At 50.2% G+C, this 22,129-nt stretch overlaps 2 protein-coding genes across 3 annotated transcripts; one reads left to right on the top strand and one right to left on the bottom strand.

The window, feature by feature from the left end:
* Positions 1–21: 21 nt before the first annotated feature.
* TMEM106A (transmembrane protein 106A) lies at positions 22–8,196 on the top strand. The gene is made up of 8 exons (XM_012503728.2): positions 22–589; positions 1,212–1,443; positions 2,019–2,082; positions 3,944–4,097; positions 4,605–4,745; positions 4,853–4,896; positions 5,415–5,468; positions 5,836–8,196. The coding sequence occupies exons 2-8, from the start codon at positions 1,233–1,235 to the stop codon at positions 5,954–5,956; spliced, it is 789 nt and encodes a 262-aa protein (XP_012359182.2). The 5' UTR covers positions 22–589; positions 1,212–1,232; the 3' UTR covers positions 5,957–8,196.
* A 1,396-nt stretch (positions 8,197–9,592) lies between these two features.
* Positions 9,593–17,540, bottom strand: CCDC200 (coiled-coil domain containing 200). 2 transcript variants are annotated; one of them, XM_030808255.1, is made up of 4 exons: positions 17,436–17,540; positions 12,729–13,056; positions 12,051–12,109; positions 9,593–9,769 (listed from the first exon to the last, which is right to left on the bottom strand). In XM_030808255.1, exons 1-4 carry the CDS (start codon positions 17,538–17,540, stop codon positions 9,743–9,745), a joined length of 519 nt encoding a protein of 172 aa, XP_030664115.1. In that variant the 3' UTR covers positions 9,593–9,742. The 2 variants fall into 2 exon arrangements, with proteins under 2 accessions (XP_030664115.1, XP_012359186.1); XM_012503732.2 differs by lacking the exon at positions 17,436–17,540 and having other exon boundaries at positions 12,659–13,440.
* Between the last annotated feature and the right edge of the window lie 4,589 nt (positions 17,541–22,129).

Here is a 22,129-nt window from a genome sequence, read left to right as displayed (position 1 = left end):
TTAGGGGCTGGGGCGGGACTTCCCTGGGCACTGAGTCAAAGCTTGAGGGGAGTGTCCGCTCCCGCACTTCCGATTCCGCTCGCTGCGGTTTCTGTCGCTGCAGTCGTCCGCGGGTAAGGCCCTCCCTGGACCCTTTATACCTACTTTACCTTTCGGAGGTCAAGACACCTCTTGTTGCCACCTCCTCGCCCAGCACACAGGCGCCTCCCGCACGGGTACCAAGCTTGACTAACGGCCTCTCGGGGTGTGTGGTGGGACTTGAAATCCTCCCTTAATGAAGTCACACCTTTTCCGTCCGCTTCCACCCGGTCGGCCCATGGCAGAGCCCCCATGTAGCCCAGGAATCGGCTAGGCCCTTCGGGGAGGTCAGCGTCCTTACTATCCCCACTCTCCAGTGCGACACATTCGCTCCCCTAGGACTCCGGCCGGTTGCCGGCCCCAGGCGGTGCTTCTCCCCACCACCACCCAGCTCAGCTCAACCCAGCCCAGCCCAGCCCACTCTGCCCTTAAAGGCCCTTCTCCCCAAAGACGCACTCCAGAATCTCGCCCTCGTGCAGCTGAGGAGCCTGGGATCCCAGACCTGAACCAGGTGAGCATCCCTATATTTTAGCCCAGAAAGATCTGTGTGGCTCACTTGCCGGCCTCGTTCTGCCACACAGAGTCCAGATTTAGCCTTGACTTTTCCTAGTGAAAGACGGACCTTGGTATCACTATGACCCTCCTGAGGCTTTCTTACCCCGCCTCAGAAAGCAGTGAGGTGTCTGCTTTCTCCCAGGGCTTCTTTAGATAGGGGTCTTAACCACACCTGTGACCAGTCTGGCCTCCTCTCTCCTTGTTTCAAAGAACCTCTTTTCTGCCCTATCCAACTTCCTTCCCTTAAACTGAATGACAGCTCAGCAACTTTTCCAGAGAAAAATTAAATGCTCTGACAATCACTTATGGAAGTTCCTTAAAGTGAAGTAACTTCTGCTTTCCGTTTTCCCTTTTGTAGGCAGATTGGTCTCTCTTAAAATAATGAAAGGAGTTGAAATGCATTGAGACTTCTGAGAGTCCTATGTGACCATCCAATTTTTCACATCCTATCTTCCTTAGGCTTGAGCTTGCTCAAACTGTGGTGGAGCTCCTTGCCAGTCTTGAGAACTTCAAACCAAAATTACATTTGGCGTCAGTGCTAACAAGCTTAGCACTGAACTTTGGTCTTTTCTCATTAGTGAAACCCCCGCCCCCGAAGAATGGGTAAGACGTTTTCCCAGCTGGGCTCTTGGCGGGAGGACGAGAACAAGTCAATCCTGTCCTCCAAACCAGCCACTGGCAGCAAGGCTGTCAGCTACTCCAGCACCGGTAGCAGCAAGTCTTTTTGTTCCTGTGTGCCTTGTGAAGGAACTGCTGGTGCCAGCTTCGTGACTTGTCCCACCTGCCAGGGCAGTGGCAAGATTCCCCAAGGTGAGTGGCCCAAGGCTCTGGAAATAGCCTGGAATCCAGGGAAAGTTCTTAGCCTGTTGGCCTGGGGCAGCCCCTCTGAGTCTCCTTGGATGGGATTAGATCTGCTCCCAGCTCTTGACCTCCCAGTCTCAGGCTGGCCAGGGAGATACTTAACTATCCTTGGGTTCCCTGCAAAAACCTGCCCTCCTTCCCTGGTTGTATTCCCTAGCCCCTTGTAGGAAAGAGGGGTTCTAGCCACTGTGCTTCTGAGCAACACTGTGTGTCTTAGGATTCATTCAGTTCAGGAAGTTACAAATGAACTTTCCAAAGATGCTGGGCATCTCTGATTTGCTGGTGATTTTCAGAGATTCTTCATACCTATTAGTGAAAATCTAACTTCCATTCTAGAGATGACAAAGCTGAGCTGCCAACTTTGGTAGCAGAGTCCAGTGCTTCCAGTCCTGCTCTGGGGCAGATGTGGCATGCTTCTAACATTGCTCTGTGGTGTGGGTGGAGGTGTGCTTCTGGGAAGCTGGCACAGTAAATATTTGTCACAGTTGCATCTTGGCCCTCCCTCTCATCTTCTCTCTCTCTAGAGCTGGAGAAGCAGTTGGTGGCTCTCATCCCCTATGGGGACCAGAGGCTGAAGCCCAAGCACACGTAAGCCCTCCTTCCTCCCCTAGCTTCACAAGCCATCGCCCCTGGGGGCTGCTCCCTTTGTCTCCCCTGTTTTGACCCCCCCTAATTTCTTCCTATTAGTTCTTCCATAGAAAGCCTGAGCCTCAGAGGTACCAGCTCCTTACGTCCAAGGATTTTTTCCTGATTTAGAAGCTCCTGGACCGGGTGTGGTGGCTCATGCCTATAATCTCAGCACTTTGGGAGGCCAAGGCAGGCAGATCACTTGAGCTCAGGAGTTCAAGACCAGCCTGGGCAACATGGTGAAACCCCAACTCTACCAAAAAAAAAAAAAAAAAAAGAAAGAAAAAAGCAGCACCTGTGGGCACGGCAGATGTCACCTGAGGCCACCTGGTGGCCTTCCTTAAGCATCACTGCTTCCAGGAAGCATGGCCCCCTCTCCAAGACAGGAAGGATCTGGTAGCTCTGCAAGTCCTCCCGGGAAGGAGGGAACAAGCATGTGGCCCTGGCTGCAATTGATTTGAAAACTTTATTTTTCTTAAGCACCTCCCTTGCTGAGGCAGTTCAGATTTGCTTGTTTTTCTTCCAGTAGAGATGAAAAACCTATTGGCCACTGTTTTGGGATACTTCAGAACCTCAGGCAGCCCTGGGGCCTACCGTGTTTGTGATCTGAGTCCATCTGACATGGAGCTCCCTCAACCTCCTCCCAAGGTCCTGGTGTCAACCTGGGAGTCACCACCAAGCCGAACCCTCTCCGCCACCCCAATATACCAGAATTAGGAATCAGGCTGGGTGTGGTGGTTCATGCCTGTAATCCCAGCACTTCGGGGAGGCCGAGGCAGGCAGATCACCTGAGGTTAGGAGTTCAAGACCAGCCTGGCCAACATGGCGAAACCCTGTCTCTACTAAAAATAGAAAAATTAGCTGGGCATGGTGGCAGACACCAGTAATCCCAGCTACTTGGGAGGCTGAGGCAGGAGAATTGTTTGAACCCAGGAGGTGGAGGCTTCAGTGAGCCAAGATCATGCCACTGCACTCCAGCCTGGGCAACAGAGTGAGGCCTCATCTGAAAAAAAAAACAAAAACCTGTAATCCCAGCACTTTGGGAGGCCAAGGCGGGCAGATCACGAGGTCAGGAGATTGAGACCAGCCTGACCAACATGGCGAAACCCCATCTCTACTAAAAATACAAAAATTAGCCAGGCACAGTGGCAGGCGCCTGTAATCCCAGCTACTCAGGAGGCTGAGGCAGGAGAATGCGTGAACCCGGGAGGTGGAGGTTGCAGTGAGCCGAGATCATGCCACTGCACTCCAGCCTGGGCGACAGAGCAAGACTCGGTCTCAAAAAAAAAAAGAAAAAAAGAAATTAGCAGTGCACATCATAAGATACTAACAAAGTACTATCTCTTTAATGCATATCTGAATTTTGAATTGGATGGATGGTGTCCTGTTCTGAATGTTAAAATTCAGAACATCCAAATATGGACTTATTTCTTCTAGTGATAATAACTAGCATTCATTGTGCTTTTGCCATGTGCAGGGACCTGTGATTAGTATTTTTTCATATATTAGCCGATAACAAATTCTATGAGGTCAGTACAATTATCTGCCTTTTACCAACAAGGAAACTGAGACTTGAGGCTAAGTGGGCTGCTCCATGTTATTGGGTCAATGGGAACAGAGAGCTGGGAGTGGAAACCAGGCTGCCTGCCTGCCAATCCTGTGCTCTTACTCATTCCGGGCCACATCTGGGGAGCTAAATGTTGTTGGGGTAGTGTGCAGGGGAAAGCTTTGTATATGGAGAGGAGTGTCTGAACCCCCTCCCCGAGTTTCCTTGGTGTTCAGACTTTTCCATTCCTCCATCCTGGGTCCTCCTTTCCCACAGGAAGCTCTTTGTGTTCCTGGCCGTGCTCATCTGCCTGGCGACCTCCTCCTTCATCGTCTTTTTCCTGTTTCCCCGGTCCGTCATTGTGCAGCCTACAGGCCTCAACTCCTCCACAGTGGCCTTTGATGAGGCTGATATCTACCTCAACATAACGGTGGGTGGGCGCCCTTGGCTCCAAACCCCCCGTCCCAACAATATTTCGCTGTAACCTTTGTCCAGTGCTATGACCCTAGGCATGGGAAGCCAGGGATCTTATGGCACCCAGAGGGTGTTGGGAGCCTGAAGAGAAGTAGGAGCAACCATGAGCTCCATGACAGATGGTAAGGATTGGGACTCTACACAGTAAGGGGTCAGAATCCAGGCCAGATAAGTAAATCATAGGGGTGGAGTGGGGTGACAGTGCCTGAGACTCTCTGGATGGACAGGACTGAATGGAAAGAAGCCGTACAGGGTGGGCCTGGATCCTGAGGCAGCTTAACTTCGTAAAGTTGACCCCTCACCATTCAATGCCCCTCCAAGGGGCTCCCGGTTTTCGTCCTCTGCACCTGAAGCTTGTCATGGTAGATGGGGCTCAGGCCAGACAGCCAGACTTTTGCAACTATTTGGCTTTTCCTAAGGATGGGCCATCTTCACTCCTCCCTTCCCTTGTCTTCATCCCCAGAATATCTTAAACATCTCCAATGGCAACTACTACCCCATTATGGTGACACAGCTGACCCTCGAGGTTCTGCACCTGTCCCTCGTGGTGGGGCAGGTTTCCAACAATCTTCTCCTACACATTGGCCCTTTGGCCAGTGAACAGGTGACTCCCCTCTCCCTGGCCAGCCCCGCCCACTGGTGTGTGGATGTGTGGTGGTGGGAAAGGGGCAGCTGGAGTTGGGGCTAATCCTGTGCCCATTTGGTTGACAGATGTTTTACGCAGTAGCCACCAAGATCCAGGATGAAAACACATAGTGAGTACCTGTTGATCTCTTCTGCCCTAGCCGCTTGCCTGGCTTAGGAACCCAATTAATACCCACCAGCTTTCCTGATTGCTTAGTAAATTCTTCAGCCAGCATCTGGCCTGCCCTCCCATGGCCAAGAATGTAATAAGCAAGGGTTCAGGGTCCCCAGCCTCTGCTTGTTTGGACCTTGATTAGAATGAAAAACAGGCTGGAATTTGGTTAATCTTTACAATATGTGACCTTGGGCTCTTCAGCCTGCATTGCTGAGGAAGATTAATGTTTTGTTTGTCTCCTGAGGGGGGGTCCAGCATGTGCCTGGGCCAAGCGAGTGGAGGTCAGAGTGATAGTGCAGCCATGCTGCCACACTCACCTGAAGGGTGGGAAGGGGTGGGAGTGACATTTTGGGGGCACCTGATGGAAGGAAAGGGTTCTGTGGGGTAAGGAAACTGGGACCTGCAGGCATCTTCTGAGCTGACAGGCTGCTCCATGTGACACGTGGTCCCACGTTCTCTTTTCTTCTCTCTCAGCAAAATCTGTACCTGGCTGGAAATCAAAGTCCACCATGTGCTTTTGCACATCCAGTAAGTAGAGCTTGGAGCTCTGGTATCCCTGCTCTCACTTCTGACTTCATTCTTACTCAGCTCCACCTTGTGGGCAGAGAGTCATCCAAGCTGACCCCATGAATCTTTGTTGGCTCTTGGGAATAGCAAGTCTAGCCCTTTTCTAAGTCTCACCTTGCCTATAAGCTATTAGGGGCAACAGGCATAAGGCTGTCTGGAAGCTGCTGGAAAACAGGTGGGGCAGCTGTCCCAGGTACCTTGGCAGAGTGGGGAGCCAGAGGGAAGGGCAAATGAGGGAGCTCCCCGCTCCCCACCCCCAGACAGTATAATGGGGCCAGAGCTTTCCTTTTCCTCCCAGCCATGGCAACAAGGCCTGCTTCCTCTCCAGGGGCACCCTGACCTGTTCATACCTGAGCCATTCAGAACAGCTGGTCTTTCAGAGCTATGAATATGCGGACTGCCGAGGAAACGCATCGGTGCCCCACCAGCTGACCCCTCACCCACCATGACCTGTCTGCTGTCCCTGTACTCCAGGCACCTGCAACCCTGGTCTATATCTCCCACAACTCCCTGGTGACTAAGGAAGGACTACAGAGGCTTTGCCAAAGGAGAAGCCCTGCTTCATCACACCCTTACCTCCCACCCCATCAGCACAGGAAGCTTGCTTTGAAGTTAATTTCATACACACACATCATATCCTCCAGTTTCCCCAGATTCTTTCAGGGGCTGCCATCAGATTCTGCCTTTGGTTAGTCTTTTTTTTTTTATTTTTTGGTAGAGACAGAGTCTCACTGTTGGTCCAGGTTGGTCTTGAACTCCTGGGCTCAAGCAATCCTCCCTTCTTGGCCTCCCAAAGCACTTGGATTACAGATGTGAGCCACTGTGCCTGGCTGGTCTTTCTTGAGGAAAATCTGACCTGGCATTTTCTTGAGGCACCTTAGATTACCTGGAGTGGCACCTGGCCTTTCTGTACTGAGCACCTGGTCAGTCTGAAGGGGCCATTTCACTCCAGCTCCATCAGGGCTGGCCGTCCTGTCTGAATGCGGAGAGAGCTGTAGTTTTATCTGGCTTTTAAAACATGGACCTGCCAGCTGGGCGCAGTGGCTTACGCCTGTAATCCCAGTAATTTGGGAGGCCGAAGTGGGTGGATCACTTGAGGGCAGGAGTTCGTGACCAGCCTGGCCAACATGGTGAAACCTTGTCTCTACTAAAAATACAAAAATGAGCCGGGTGTGGTGGCGCACGCCTGTAATCCCAGCTACTCGAGAGGCTGAGGCAGGAGAATCACTTGAAACCGGAAGGCAGAGGTTGCGGTGAGCCAAGATCGTGCCACTGCACTCCAGCCTGGGCAAAAGAGCAAAACTCTGTCTCAAAAAAAAAAAGGACCCTTTTCAAGTTTTCTACCCTCTGATAAGAAAATCTGGGGATATCCAGTGCCATCTCCAAGGACTTTCAGGGGATCATAGATGCTTTTCTGTGCCTATCTGCTTTGACCATGTGAAAAAGTGATAGTCTGCTTCTCTCTGGTAACTTGTCTGCCACCCATCTGATAGCAAGATTAGCCAAGGCCCTTTAGCCCTCTGTCCTTTCTGGTTATTGACTGTCCCTGGTTCCTAGGAAGACAGAGCTGTTCTCCAGCTAAAGCGTCTCCTCTCTATAAAGCAGTTTTACTATTCTTTTCATAGCAGGAGCCAAAATAGTAGAGGAGGGGAGGGAGGCACCTGGCACTCTGTGGGCCTGCACAGGAAAAACAGAGCCAAAGGCAGAATCATTGCATAAGATATTTATTAAAGGAGAGCCTCTAAGTCTACATCCTGAGCCCATGTGAGTGGACACAGGTAGGTCAAACGGTGGGCCCAGCTGCTCTCATCTGAAAGCCTGCAGGAGATGAAGCTATCAGTATCCAGCTGAGGCTGCTGGGTTCTGTTCCACCACCACCTTAGCACCAGGGCCCACTCTGGTCCCAGAGGCCTCATCTCTCCTTGGGCTTTGACAGTGTGGAGCAGCACATCAGCAGGGACTGGTCTAGACCCTCCCTTTCCTGTCACTCAGCTGGGGCTAAGCCCCGGATAACCCCTAGGTTCCCACTGGCTCCTAGTAGAAATGGTTTCTGTACTTTAGCAGAACAGGAAGGATATTTGTTCATTAAAGGTGGCTTGGTCTTACAGCTGGGTGCAGTGGTATATACCTGTAGTCCCAGCTACTCAGGAAGCTGAGGTGGGAGGATCTCTGGAGCCCAGAAGTTTAACTTTAACATGAGCAGCAACATTAGCAAGACCTCGTTTAAAAAAAAAAAAGCCGGGCATAGTGGCGCACACCTGTAATCCCAGCTACTTAGGAGGCTGAGGCAGGAGAATCACTTGAACCCGGGAGGCGGAGGTTGCAGTGAGCCAAGATTGTGCCACTGGACTCCAGCCTGGGCAACAAGAGCGAGACTCTGTCTCAAAAAAAAAAAAAAAGATGGCTGTCTCTTTATCATTCAGACAGAAAGATGAACATAGGTGAGCGGGGAAAGCTAAATTTGAAGTAGGATGCATGGAGAGGGAGAAGTGGTGACAGAACTTGGTAACTAGCTGGCTGGGGGAACGAGGGGAAGGAAGGAGACTGCTGTCTCCAAGCTGAGGTCAGGGTGGTGTTGGCAAGAGCGCAAAAGTCCAAGGAAGCCAGGCTGGAGCTGCTATGTATAGACTGCCAAATGTGAAGTATTTATATTGTATTCAATAAACTATACTTAAGAGTGCTCAAAAAAGTCTCCTGGGAGTGGGAAGGGAGCTAGTGGATACTCCCTATTTCACAAACTTTTTTTTTTTTTTTTTTTTTTTTTTTTTTTGAGACAGTTTCACTCTGTTACCCAGGCTAGAGTGCAATGGCACGATCTTGGCTCAGTGCGACCTCTGCCTCCCATGTTCAAGCGATTCTCGTGCCTCAGACTCCCTGAGTAGTTGGGGTTACAGACATGTACCACCACACCCAACTAATTTTTGTATTTTTAGTAGAGACAGGGTTTTATCATGTTAGCCAGGCTGGTCTCAAACTCCTGGCCTCGAGTGATCTGCCCGCCTCAGCCTCCCAGTGTGCTGGGATTACAGGCATGAGCCACTGCACCTGGCAGAAACTGTTTCCTTAATGTTCCAATGGGCAGCAAGATTTCTTCCCCAGGCCTCTGAGCCATTGATGACATATCCTGCCCTTCTGTTTTCTGTGAGATTGCTCACAGAAGCTCACTCTCTCCCTCTTGCTCCCATTGTGTATCTCTAAAGTCTCTTCCAATTTTACTATTCCTGTTCTGTGCCACCACCATTCTGTTATCTTCCCCAGCTGCTCTCATCAGGAAATTTCGTGGGTTGCACTGAAACGGCCCCTTCAAACCAAAGGCAATGCTATGTAGGCTACAATGAAATATGCAGCTGATCCCTCGGACGGGGCTTGTGATTGAGGTGACTGAGGCAGCCTTTCTCAGCATGGAGGAAGAAAGGCCTTCCCAGGGCTTGCACCTTCCTGAAGTCTAACACCCAGGGCCTCCAGCCCTACCCACTCCTTCACCTTGAGCTGGTGAACCTCTTGGTTGTCTCTGCTAGATGGAGAGGCTGAGAGCCAGGAAGCTCCGGAGAGGGCTGTGGTTTTTAGAAGGCAAGCCTCCCTCCACTTCCCAGGGTCAGGTGTCATGTTCCTGAGGCTACAGCCTCCCTTTCCTCCAAGCTCTTTCTCTCCATCCCTACCTCCATTGTCCATTTGACAGCTGAGTGCCCACTGTAGGCCAGACATTGCAATGGGCTTGGAGGTGGGGAGCATCACTGCCTGCTACCACTTTCTGCTGCTGCAGGTCTGCTCTGATGTGATGCGACCCCTCCTTCCCCAGGCTATATCTCAGTAAGCACGGGCTTGGGGGAATGGGTGATGGCTCCAGTGACAGTCATAAACTGAAGCCCCTGACAGACTTATCACTGCTGAATGAGGGCAGGTAGTGATAGTAGTAGGAGCTGCATACGTGGGGGGGGGACCCAAGACCCAGTTCTCCCATTGGTTTTGCCTAGAGAAGCATAAACCTGCCTTCCACTCTCTTTCCACCCCCTCCATCCCCTTCGTGAGTCCTCCTGCCCTCTTCCTCTCATAAGTCTCATAAAGCTGACCAGTCCCGTGATTCCTCCCAGGAAAAAAATTACATTTTATTCCTGGCAGCCTCCTCTTCTAGAGTGGGTGGCTTTTGGAGTGGAGATATTGCTGGATGCTGAGAAGATGTGGTTGCTCATCTGCATTTTGGGGATGGCCATGGGGTCTTGGGTTCAATCTCTGGATCACCACTGCTGTATGTAATTGGTAGACTGAGAAGAGGGAGAGACAGGAAACAAAACAAGTTAGCAGCTTCTGGTTTCAGAACATTGTGTGAAATCCCTTGAGTCCAGAGGAATCAAAGTGAAATGTTGCAGCCCAGTCTTCATCCTAGAAGTGCTCGCATCAGGTTCTTTCATCTGTTGCATCTCTGTCAGAGACACCTTTCCAATGCCTTGCACAATTGCACAGTTATATATTCTTGTTAAGAGTTGCCATCCAGGCCGGGCGCGGTGGCTCACACCTGTAATCCTAGCACTTTGGGAGGCTGAGACGGGTAAATCTTTTGAGACCAGCCTGGCCAACATAGTGAAATCCCATCTCTACTAATAATATAAAAATTAGCTGGGTGTGGTGGTACATGCCTGTAATCCCAGCTATTTGGGAGGCTGAGGCAGGAGAATCGTTTGAACCCGGGAGGTGGAGGATGCAGGTGGAGTGCAGCTGAGATCCAGCCTGGGTAACAGAGTGAGACTCTGTCTCAAAAAAAAAAAAAAAAAAAGGTTGCCATCCTGAGTTTGATGGCCTACAATGAGCTGGACTCCAAGCTAAGTGCTTTTTTTTGTTTGTTTGTTTGTTTTTGAGACGGAGTCTCGCTCTGTCACCCAGGCTGGAGTGCAGTGGCGCGATCTCGGCTCACTGCAAGCTCCGCCTCCTGGGTTCACGCCATTCTCCTGCCTCAGCCTCCCGAGTAGCTGGCACTACAGGCGCCCACCACCATGCCCGGCTAATTTTTTGTATTTTTTAGTAGAGACGGGGTTTCACCGTGGTCTCGATCTCCTGACTTCATGATCTGCCCGCCTCAGCCTCCCAAAGTGCTGGGATTACAAGCGTGAGCCACCGCGCCCGGCACTAAGTGCTTTTAATGCTCTTTCCTCTGTCTGTCTGTCTGTCTGTCTGTCTCACTCTTTTACCCAGGCTGGAGTGCAGTGGTGTCATCCTGGCTCACTGCAACCTCCACCTCCAGGGGTCAAGTGATTCTCCTGCCTCAGTCTCCCGAATAGCTGGGACTACAGATGCGCCCTACCACACCCGGCTAACTTTTTGCATTTTTAGTAGAGATGGCATCTCAGCATGTTGCCCAGGCTGGTCTCAAATTCCTGAGCTCAGGCAATCTGCTCACCTCGGCCTCCCAAAGTGCTGGGATTTCAGGTGTGAGCCCCTGCGCCTGGCCCCTTTCCTTTATTAATAATTGCCATATTCAGTCCTCATGCCACCTCTGTTGAGGAAGTTGTATCATGTTTCATTTTATGGATAGCGCTGAGCAATAGGCCATCCATACCCAGGCATTTTTTCCTTTTTTTTTTTTTTTCAGGGAGGGTCTCACTCTGTTGCATAGGCTGGAGTGCAGTGGTGTGATCACCACTTACGGCAGCATCAACCTCTGGGGCTCAAGCGATCTTTACCTTAGCCTCCCAAATAGCTTGGACTCCAGGTATGTGCCACCATGCCCAGCTAGTTTTGGTTTTTTTTTTCGGTTTTTTTTTTTTTTTTAAACGAAGTCTCACTCTGTCACCAGGTTGGAGTGCAGTGGCACGATCTCGGCTCACTGCAACCTTTTCCTCCTGGGTTCAAGTGATTCTCCTGCCTCAGCCTCCCGAGTAACAGGGACTTCAGGCACGTGCCACCATACCCAGCTAATTTTTGTATTTTTAGTAGAGATGGTGTTTCACCATGTTGGCCAGGATGGTCTTGATCTCTTGACCTCGTGATCCGCCCGCCTCAGCCCCTCAAAGTGCTGGGATTACAGGCATGAGCCACCGTGCCCGGCTGCCCAGCTAGTTTTTAAAATTTTTTGTTGTTGTTGAGACGGAGTCTCACTCTGTTGCCCAGGCTGGTCTCAAACTTCTGGGCCCAAGCGATCCTCTCACCTTGATCTCCCAAAGTGTTGGGATTATAGGCATGAGCCACCACACACTTGGCTGTTTTTCAATTTTTTCTTTTCTTTTTTTTTTTTCTTGGAGATGTCTGAACCTGAACTCCTGGGCTCAAGCAATACTGCTGCCTCAGCTTCCCAAGTAGCCAGGACTCCTGCACCCAGCTTCCTACCCAAACATTTTTAATGGTGGCAAAGAAGAGAGGAATAGACCATCCAGAAGTAATTTGAAGTAATTCTAATCTCCTCCCCTTACTCCTGCTAAGGAGGTTTCTCTGGACTACACACACACACACACACACACACACACACACACACACACTCTCTCTCTCTCTCTCTCTCTCTCTCTCTCCCAGTCACCCAGAGTCTGTTTTTCAGGGTCTGTGTCTCTATCTTACCTTGAGTTGTGAATACCCAGTGTTTTTGATGGGGCTAGATTGGCATGGGTTCATGAGACCTGATGATGAAACAAAGTACAGGTTACTCATCCAGCAGTTTTCCAAGGATGGAACACTGCAAGCCTGGAGTGCTTGTGTCCGGTGACCCAGGGGGTAATGGGGGTGCGATGAGGACAGGCTCCTACCTGGGACAGGGCACAGACTGAGCCCTTACTGAAGATTCTCAACTAGGAAGCTATGCTGTGGTTCCCTGTTCCAGACCTCATGGGGCTCAGTATATCTGTTAATAAGCCTACAATTCATGTCCCACCCTCTGATCACCCCCACCTCCTCTGTCACACTCACTCTGGAAGAAGGGCCGACAGCTTCTCAACCACTCTCTGCAGAAGTTGGAAGGTTCCTTTGCAGCCGTAGGTTGGCATTAACCCACCCAGAGGGAGTTGACCAGCAAGGCATTAAAGGCCGAGGGTACTTGGGAGAGTCAGAGAGGATAGCGTGGTAGATATGGATTCTGCACTACAGGGCTGGGATGGAAGCAAAGGGCTCCTCTCCTCACCACCTCCCACTCCCAGGCTCCAGTCCAGAGTCTGTAAGGATTTTCTGCCCACCCTGGAATCTGTTGTTCATACAGAGACTGCCCTCCAGCTTAGTAGATCCCCGCTGAGGTAGGCTGGTGACCTGGACTTTGGGAATCCTGGAGATTCCTTTTGGAGGTGTGCTGAGTACGACGGGCTTCAACACTTGGTTGTGTTGGCGGAGGTGGTGGCTGTGGTTGTGGTGGCTGTGGCCCTGGCCATGCCTGTGCCTGCGCCTGTGCCTGTGGCAATGTTGATGGCTGTGCTGGTGGCTGCGATGGTGGTTGCACTGATGGCTGCTGCTGTGATGGCTGTGGTTGCTCCTGTGATGTCCACAATTTCGCCACTGGTGGTTGCAGCACATTTAACTTCTTAGGTGGCTGGAGTTTTTTCTCCGATTGTTGTTCTTCCTCCTGGTGTTTCTTCAGTTCCTGACAAGAAGCCCCCGGGCAAGTGGCATCCTCCTCTCCCCACCCAATCACCCATCTGCCAGAGAAACTTCAGGGAACAAGGCAAGTGAGTAGAGAAGTATAGGTGGCAGTGGTCTCTGTTCCCTAGAGCTGGAGGCTGAAATTGGGCCTACGCTGTCTGCCTCACCCACTGTGACACCCAAGAACGATTTCTGGGTGGCACAGCCCCAGCCCAGGAAATAGCACTGTCTCTGAGCACCTGCTTCCTCACTTGCGACCTCAGCACTGAAAGCAGTTTTTAGTGCTGGAGGATAAAGAGTAATTCCCTGCAAATGTCTTGTGTTTTGTTTTGTTTTTTAGAGACAGGTTCCCACTCTGTCACCCAGGCTGGAGTGCAGTAGCATGATTATGACTCACTGTAATCTGGAACTACTGGGCTCAAGTGATTCTCCTGCCTCAGCTTCACAAGTAGCTAGGACTACAGGTGCACACTATCATGCCCGGTTAATTTTTTTTTTTTTTTTTTTTTTTTTTTTTTTTTGAGACAGAGTCTCACTCTGTCGCCCAGGCTGGAGTGCAGTGGCGCAATCTCGGCTCACTGCAAGCTCCGCCTCCCGGGTTCACGCCATTCTCCTGCCTCAGCCTCTCCGAGTAGCTGGGACTACAGGCGCCCGCCCCACGCCTGGCTAATTTTTTGTATTTTTAGTAGAGACGGGGTTTCACCATGGTCTCGATCTCCTGACCTCGTGATCCGCCCGCCTCGGCCTCCCAAAGTGCTGGGATTACAAGCCTGAGCCACTGCGCCCGGCCAATTTTTTTTTTTTTTAATAGAGACAGGGACTCATTATGTTGCCCAGGCTGGAGTGCAGTAAGTGGTGCAATCTTGGCTCACTGCTGCCTCAACCTCCCAGGCTCAAGCGATCCTTTCACCTAAGCCTCCTGAGTAGCTTGGACTAAATGCATGCACCACCGTGCCTTGCTAATTTTTAAATTTTCTGTAGAGACAGGGTCCCCCTATGTTGCCTAGGTTGGTTTGGAACTCCTAGCCTCAAGCGATCTTCCCACCTCAGCCTCCCAAAGTGATTTTTTTTAATAGCCCAAGGGTGCTTCTAAACCTTACAAGTGCTTTGAAATAGCAGTGTCAAATAAAAATATAATTCATGCTGGGCTGGACGCGGTGGCTCATGCCTGTCATCCCAGCACTTTGGGAGGCCGAGGCGGGCGGATCACGAGGTCAGGAGGTCCAGACCAGCCTGACCAACATGGTGAAACCCCGTCTCTACTAAAAATACAAAAATCAGTTGGGCTTGGTGGCAGGCATCTGTAATCCAAGCTACTCAGGAGGCTGAGGCAGGAGAATTGCTGAAACCCGGGAGGTGGAGGTTGCAGTGAGCCAGGATCATGCCACTGCACTCCAGCTTGGGTGATAGAATGAGACTCTGTCTCAAAAAGAAAAAAAAAAAAAAAAAATATATATATATATATATATATATACGTATATATATATACGTGTATATATATACGTATATATATACACGTATATATATATACGTATGTATATATATATACGTATATATATACGTATATATATACACGTATATATATATACGTATATATATATACGTATATATATATATATACATATATATGCATAAAATGCATGCCACATGTGTCATTTTAAATTTTATTTTTTTTTTGTTTGAGACAGTCTCATTCTGTCCCCCAGGCTGGAGTACAATGGCCTGATCTTGGCTCATTGCAATCTCTGCCTCCCGAGTTCAAGCGATTCTCCTGTGTCAGCCTCCTGAGTAGCTGGGATTACAGGCATGTGCCACCACGCCCAGCTAATTTTTGTATTTTTAGTAGAGGCGGGGTTTCACCCTGTTGGCCAGGATGGTCTCGAACTCCTGACCTTGTGATCCGCCCGCCTCGGCCTCCCAAAGTGCTGGGATGACAGGCGTGAGCCACTGCATCCAGCCACTAAATTTTCTAATAGCCACATAGAAGAAGAAATACGGCCAGGTGCAGTGGCACATGCCCGTAATCCACACTTTGTGGCACTGAGACGGGAGGATTGTTTGAGGCTAGGAGTTTGAGGCCAGCCTGGGAACATAGTGAGACCTGGTCTTTACAAAAAATTAGCTAGGCATGATGGTGCATGCCTGTAGTCCCAGCTACTCAGGAGGCTGAGGCTGGAGGATGGCCTGAGCCCAGGAGATCAAGGCTGCAGTGAGCTATGAATGGGCCATTGCAATCCAGGTTTGGTGATAGAGGAAGACCTTGTCTCAAAAGAAGAAGAAGAAAAAACAAGTGAAACTAATTTTAATTACTTTTATTTATTTATTTTTTGTGTGCAACAGGGTCTCACTTTGTCTCGCAGGCTGGAATATAGTGGCGTGATCACAAGGCTTACTGCAGCCCTGACCTCCCAGGCTCAAGTGATTCTCCCACCGCAGCCTCCCGAGTAGCTGGGACTATGGGTGCACACCACCATGCCCGGCTAATTTTTGTATTTGTTTTAGAGATGGATTTCACCATGGTACCAGGCTGGTCTGAAACTCCTGGGCTCAAACGATCAGCCCACCTTGGCCTCCCAAAGAGCTGAGATTACAGGCATGAGCCACTGCGCGCAGCCTAATAATATATTTTACTTAACCCCATGCATCCAAAACATCAATATGAACATATCAATGAAGTATTTTATATTCTTTGTTTTCATACTAAGTCTTCAAAACCTAGCTTGAATTTTAAGCAACAGCACATCTTAATTTGGACACTAAATTTTCATCAAAAATATTTCATTAATTTAGATTTCATACATTTACAATTGAAAATGTAGGTGTACATACCCAAATTGTCCCAAACATGCTTAAAATTTTTCCAGTATGTATGTTGAGTGTTTTAAAATATATATATATTTGTTGTTGTTGTTGTTTTTTAAAATGGATTTTTGCTCTTGTCGCCCAGGCTGGAGTGCAACGGCGCGATCTTGGCTCACTGCAACCTCCGCCTCCCAGGTTCAGGCGATTCCCCTGCCTCAGCCTCCCGAGTACCTGGGATTACGGGTGTGTGCCACCATGCCCGGCTAATTTTTGTATTTTTAGTCGAGATGGGGTTTCACCATGTTGGTCAGGCTGGTCTTGAACTCCTGACCACAGGTGATCCACCTGCCTCGGCCTCCCAAAGTGCTGGGATTACAGGTGTGAGCCACTGTGCCCGGCTGGGAGCAAGACTGGAGCAAGACTCCATCTCAAAAAATAAATAAATAAATAAGTGAATTAATGGCCAGGCATGGTGGTTCACACCTGTCAACATTTTGGGAGGCTGAGGTGGGAGGATTGCTTGAGTCCAGGAGTTCCAGACCAGCCAGGGCAACATAGTGAGACCCTGTCTGTATTACAATAATAAAATAAAATAAAATATTTAATTTTTTTTTTTTTGAGACAGAGTCTCACTCTGTCACCCAGGCCAGAGTGCAGTGGCACCATCTTGGCTCACCGCAACCTCCACCTCACTGGTTCAAGTGATTCTCCTGCCTTAGCCTCCCCTAGTAGCTAGAATTACAGGCAAATGCCACCATGCCTAGTTACTTTTTGTACTTTTAGTAGAGACCAGGTTTTGCCATGTTGGCCAGGCTGGTCTTGAACTCCTAACCTCAAGTGATCCACCCACCTTGGCCTCCCAAAGTGCTGGATTACAGGTGTGAGCCACCATGCCCGGCCAAAATAACATTTTTAAAAACTAAATTAAATTTATATAACACTGACTGGGCATGGTGGCTCATGCCTGCAATCCCAGCACTTTGGGAGGCTGAGGTGGGTGGATCACCTGAGGTCGGGAGTTCGAGACCAGCCTGACCAACATGGAGAAACCCCGTCTCTACTAAAAAATACAAAATTATCTGGGCACGGTGGCGCATGCCTGTAATACCAGCTACTCAGGAGGCTGAGGTAGGAGAATCACTTGAACCCGGGAGGCAGAGGTTGTGGTGATCCAAGATCACACCATTGCACTCCAGCCTGGGCAACAAGAACAAAACTCCATCTCAAAAAAAAAAAAAAAAAAAAAAATTGGTTCCTCGGTCACACTCCAAGGCTCAATATAGCACACAGGCTGGGGGTTACCCTATTGGACAGAGCATCTTTAAACCTCCCAGGCTTAGTACCCTTGCCTTCCCCCAGACTATTACAAGAGGGAAATTGAGTCAGCTGATAGTGTTCCCCCCAACACAGACACAGTCTATCTGAGAGAACGCCAAATGACCTTGCTTTCCTCCTACCCCAAGCAAACAACATTCACCAAATAGTAGGCAGCTTCCTAGCTTTCTGTCTCCATTCTCCATTCTCCATTCCCTTCCTGCTCCAGAAAGGACCCTGAAGCACCCAGCCTATCCCATGCACCTGTTCTTTCTGCTGCAGCTCCTGCTGCTGCTGGGCCATCAGCCACCTCCTTCGGTCCAAAGCCATCTGCCGGCGCCGGGCCTCCCAGTGGTAGGCACTACCCATGATAGTGGGATGATGTGAGGCCCCAGGTGGGGGTGGGGACAGGCAGAGCCCACTGCTCCCACCACCTCTGTCTCTTCCCACTCAGACCCCTCTGCCTGTAACTGGAACCACCTCACAATGTGGTTACTGCCAGGGCAACTGGGCAGGCCCCGCCTGCTTTGTTGAGGGAGGGAGGCATTTTCCCAAGGCTCCCAGGGAACATCTGCAAAGTACCTTTCTCTCCTGGGTCCTGATCAGGTAGAAGACCTTCCCACCTTAGCTTTAAGTCTCAGTGGGCCCCATGGGCAATTCAGCAGTAAAGTCTTTTCTCTCAGGCTTCTTTCCCCTACCCTTCCTCAGAGGCTTCCAGCATCGTCATCTGACCCTTCCTCTGCTCATCTCTCCCCACTTAGGTCTCCGGAATTACCTTTTTCTCCTTAATCTCTCCTGTCCCCATCTCCCCCATAAATGTCTGTGCTGAGTCAGAATGAAAGAAAATACAAAATCCTACTAAGCCTCACTGAGGTCTGAGCCCCCAGAACGCAAAGGGGCTTCTTAGAAAACACCCTAGCTCTGAGATTTCTAATGCTGGACTCAAGCCTAGCGTCTACCTCTTAATTTTATTTTCATTTTATTTTTTATTTTTTGAGACGGAGTTTCACTCTTGTTGCCCAGGCTGGAGTGCAATGCCGCAATCTTGGCTCACTGCAACCTCTGCCTCCTGGGTTCAAGAGATTCTCCTACCTCAGCCTCCCAAGTAGCTAGGATTACAGGCATGCACCACCACGCCCGGATAATTTTTGTATTTTTAGTAGAGATGGGGTTTCTCCATGTTGGTCAGGCTGATCTCAAACTCCCGACCTCAGGTGATCTGCCCTCCTCGGCCTCCCAAAGTGCTGGGATTACAGGTGTGAGCCACCACGCCCAGCCTGGGACTGTGCATTTAAGATCACCCCAAGTGGTTGGGCGCAGTGGCCTCTGCCTCCCGGGTTCAAGCAAACAAAAAGAAAGAGCCTAGGCAACCTAGTGAAACCCTGTTTGGGCTGGCGCGTATCTGTACTCCAGCTATTCCAGAGGCTGAGGCAGGAGGGTGGATGGACGCTAGGAGGTGGATGCTGCAGTGAGCAGTGATTGCACCACTGCACTCCAGCCTGGGTGACAGAGCTAGAGCCCGTCCCAGATAAATAAACATAAAAATAAAGGAACCAGTTTGTAGAAAGTGGGAGAGGGTCCCATTGAACTTCAAGCCTCCAAGCTACAGCTGTGGCTGCACAGGCTGGACCAGCAGGCTGGAGCAGTCGCCATCTTGGCAGGGATCATTGACCCTGATCTATCGTCGGGAGGAGGAAGAGCTGATCTTATGCAGGGAGGGCAGGTGGACTATGTGTGGACTCTGGTGATCTGTTTGGGTGCCAGGTGTTACTCCCAGGGCCACCTGTAACTGTGAATGTGCAGGAACCCTGACTTGAGAAGGGCCTGGCCACGGGGGGCTTAGGCCCCTCGGGAATGAGAGTTTGGTTCCCGGTACCCAGGGAAACCACCAGCATCGGTAGAGGTGATAGGTGAGGAGGAGCGGGGATTTGGAGGAGAGACACAGGATGAGTACCAGGGGCAGCCCCGTGATCAACAACTGCTTCGAGAGGGGCTGTTTGTTCGACTCACTAGTCTTCTGCGGCTCTATGCGGTACTAAAGAGCAGAAGACAGAAGATACAAAAACCACAAAACTTAGCCAGGCGTTGGCCGGGCGCGGTGGCTCACGCTTGTAATCCCAGCACTTTCCGAGGCCGAGGCGGGCGGATCACGAGGTCAGTAGATCGAGACCACGGTGAAACCCCGTCTCTACTAAAAAATGCAAAAAAAAATTAGCCGCGCGTGATGGCGGGCGCCTGTAGTCCCAGCTACTCCAGAGGCTGAGGCAGGAGAATGGCGTGAACCCGGGAGGCGGAGCTTGCAGTGAGCCGAGATCGCGCCACTGCACTCCAGCCTGGGTGACAGAACGAGGCTCTGTCTCAAAACAAACAAACAAACAAACAAACAAAAAAAAACTTAGCCAGGCGTGGTGCTGCGCGTCAACAATCCCAGCTACTCGGGAGGCTGAGACAGGAGAATCGCTTGAACCCGGGAGGCGGAAGTTTCAGTGAGCTGAGATCACACCATTGCAGTCCAACCTGAGCGTCCGAGCGAGACTCTAGCTCAGAAAGTAAAGACAGAATTAAAGTGCCCAGCGTGGTGGCTTACACCTGTAATCCCAGCACTTTGGGAGGCCGAGGCGGGCAGATCACCTGAGGTCAGGAGTTCGAGACCAGCCTGGCCAACATGGCGAAACCCCCTTAAAAATACAAAAATTAGCCAGGCATGGTGGTGAACGCCTGTAATCCCAGCTACCCAAGGAGGCTGAGGCAGGAGAATCACTGGAACCCGGGAGGCAGAGGCTGCAGTGAGCCGAGATCACACCACTGCACTCCATCCTGGGTGACAGAGCAAGACTTTGCCTCTAAAAAAAACAAAAAAGACTGGGCGCGGTGGCTCACGCCTGTAATCCCAGCACTTTGGGAGGCCGAGGTGGGCAGATCATGAGGTCAGGAGATTGAGACCATCCTGGCTAACATGGTGAAACCCCATCTCTACTAAAAGTACAAAAAAATTAGCCAAGCATAGTGGCACGTGCCTCTAGTCCCAGCTACTCGGGAGGCTGAGGCAGGAGAATCACTTGAACCCAGGAGGTGGCGGTTACAGTGAGCTGAGATTGTGCCATTGCACTCCAGCCTGGGTAACAAAGCAAGACTCCGTCTCCAAAGAAAAAAAAAGATCACCCGAAGTAGGCCATTGACCTATCTCCTATATATACACACACTTTTACCCAGAGGTATAAATCTTTCTGAAAGCAGTGAGCCCAAGTCCAGCTTCAGGGCTGGGGGCAGGGAAAGGGTTTAGGTGAAAAGGATGCTTCAAATCCGGCCTCTAGTGTGGTGGGGATTGGGGTGGGGAGCAGCCCTTGAATCAGAACAGGTCTAATGATTCTGCTGAGATGTTTGGAAAAGAAAAAAAAAAAAAAAAACAGGTTCCAGGAGAGCCTGTCAATTCCAGCAACCAATGTTGTGGAGTCAGCTTGGGCTTTGGAGTCAGACTCAGGTTCAATCCTGGCTGTGTCACCTTGTTTCATCCTGCCAAACCTGCAGCTGGAGTTCCCCCAAAAGCAGCAGCAGGGGAGTTCCCACAAAGGAGTGCTCCAAACTGTCCTGAGCTGGGAATCCAAAGAAAGTACTCAACCCTGAGGTGATTGGTCCAAAGCATGTATTAGAGGAACTTTCCTGTACACAACATGCTGCAGCAATCCTCCAGATGGACAGTGAGAGAAAAGTGATGTTCCACCTAGCTATGTCAGCAGTGAAGGGTCAGGGTGTGAAGTGTATATAAAGGTTTGAAGAATTTGGCTCAGGACTGTTTTTTTTTTTCCTCTTAAACCTATATATCTCTGTCAATGGCTATTCAAGGCCCTGGTTTGGATTCAAGCCTTTTGGGAAAACTTGCAGTGGGCTGAGTCAAAAAGCAGGCAAAGCATTCTGCTTTATGGTCAGGACACAGAACGAAAGCAGGAGGAACTGGAGGACCCTGCCCGCCTACTAGCTGGGGGTACTTGGACAGGTCAGTCGGGCACTCAGTGTATCCAAGGCCTCTCTCCTTGTTAAGGTTGTCAGGAGACCCAGAGAATACTTGGAAAGTGCCTGCCCTCACAGTGGGGCACCGAGCTATGAACAGGTGGTAGGGATGGGACGTCCTACCAGCTCTGCTGCTGGGGTCACTAAGGTTTGCTGGATCTCCTTCTCTTGTGAAAAGGAGAACTAGTTCCTTCTCCCAGCACTGAGAGATTGTCTTCTGTAACCGTAGGTACAGGAGGGTTTCCAGATGCAAAAGATGTCATTGAGGCTTGTCACTGACATTTATCTTCATAGCATATTTATCTTATTATAAATCTAAAAATATTCAGATAAAAAACAATGATAGGAGGGAAAGAAAGGCACTTCAACGGTCTCAATAATTAAATGGGCAAAGGAGGAAGTGGGCTATTTTTGGTATCTCTTCCTCTCTCACTTTCGTCTTTCCTCCTACCCTGGAAGGAACAGAGATCAGATGGAGAGATACTTAGGGTGGAGGAGGGGGCTTGGGCTGAATTTGGGAAAAAGTCTCCAACCCTCTAAGCCAGTCCTCATGCCAGAGGATTTTCAGAGTGATTCTACCAAAATTGTGCCGTCCTCCTTCTCATCTTCCCACCTATGCCCTTTTTGTTTGTAGAGACAGGGTCTCACCATGCTGCCCAAGGTGGTCCAAACTCCTGGGCTCAAATGATTGATCCTCCTGCCTTGGCCTCCCAAAATGCTGGAATTATAGGCAAGAGCCATCACACCTGGCTTCATCTCCCTTTTTGAGCCCCTCCTGCCTCCCATGTGCACACTGCCTCTCCAGCTCCACCTCTAGGGGTCTGCACCACATTCTACTCTCCCTTACAATCTGGATTTTAACTCACATTGGTCCTCAGGGCCCCATGCTGTCACTAATTTTTAAAGATTTGCACATTTGCATTTTAAAATAAAGCCTGGGCTGGGTGGTT

This window comes from Nomascus leucogenys, unplaced genomic scaffold (assembly GCF_006542625.1).
Source record: "Nomascus leucogenys isolate Asia unplaced genomic scaffold, Asia_NLE_v1 Super-Scaffold_285, whole genome shotgun sequence".
Classification (NCBI taxonomy): domain Eukaryota; kingdom Metazoa; phylum Chordata; class Mammalia; order Primates; family Hylobatidae; genus Nomascus; species Nomascus leucogenys.
Note: the sequence above shows the minus strand (reverse complement) of the source record. Positions and strands in the feature narration are given on the sequence as shown.

Bases quoted from the DNA above. Each gene is read 5' to 3' on its own strand.
- TMEM106A (XM_012503728.2), top strand. From the start codon at position 1,233: ATGGGTAAGACGTTTTCCCAGCTGGGCTCTTGGCGGGAGGACGAGAAC. The intron at 2,083-3,943 runs GTAAGCCCTCCT...CCTTTCCCACAG, and splicing joins AGGCTGAAGCCCAAGCACAC to GAAGCTCTTTGTGTTCCTGG. The intron at 4,098-4,604 runs GTGGGTGGGCGC...CTTCATCCCCAG, and splicing joins ATATCTACCTCAACATAACG to AATATCTTAAACATCTCCAA.
- CCDC200 (XM_030808255.1), bottom strand. From the start codon at position 17,540: ATGGGTAGTGCCTACCACTGGGAGGCCCGGCGCCGGCAGATGGCTTTG. The intron at 13,057-17,435 runs GTGCATGGGATA...GCTTCTTGTCAG, and splicing joins AGCTGCAGCAGAAAGAACAG to GAACTGAAGAAACACCAGGA. The intron at 9,770-12,050 runs GTAAGATAGAGA...CCCTCTTCTCAG, and splicing joins CTGGGTATTCACAACTCAAG to TCTACCAATTACATACAGCA.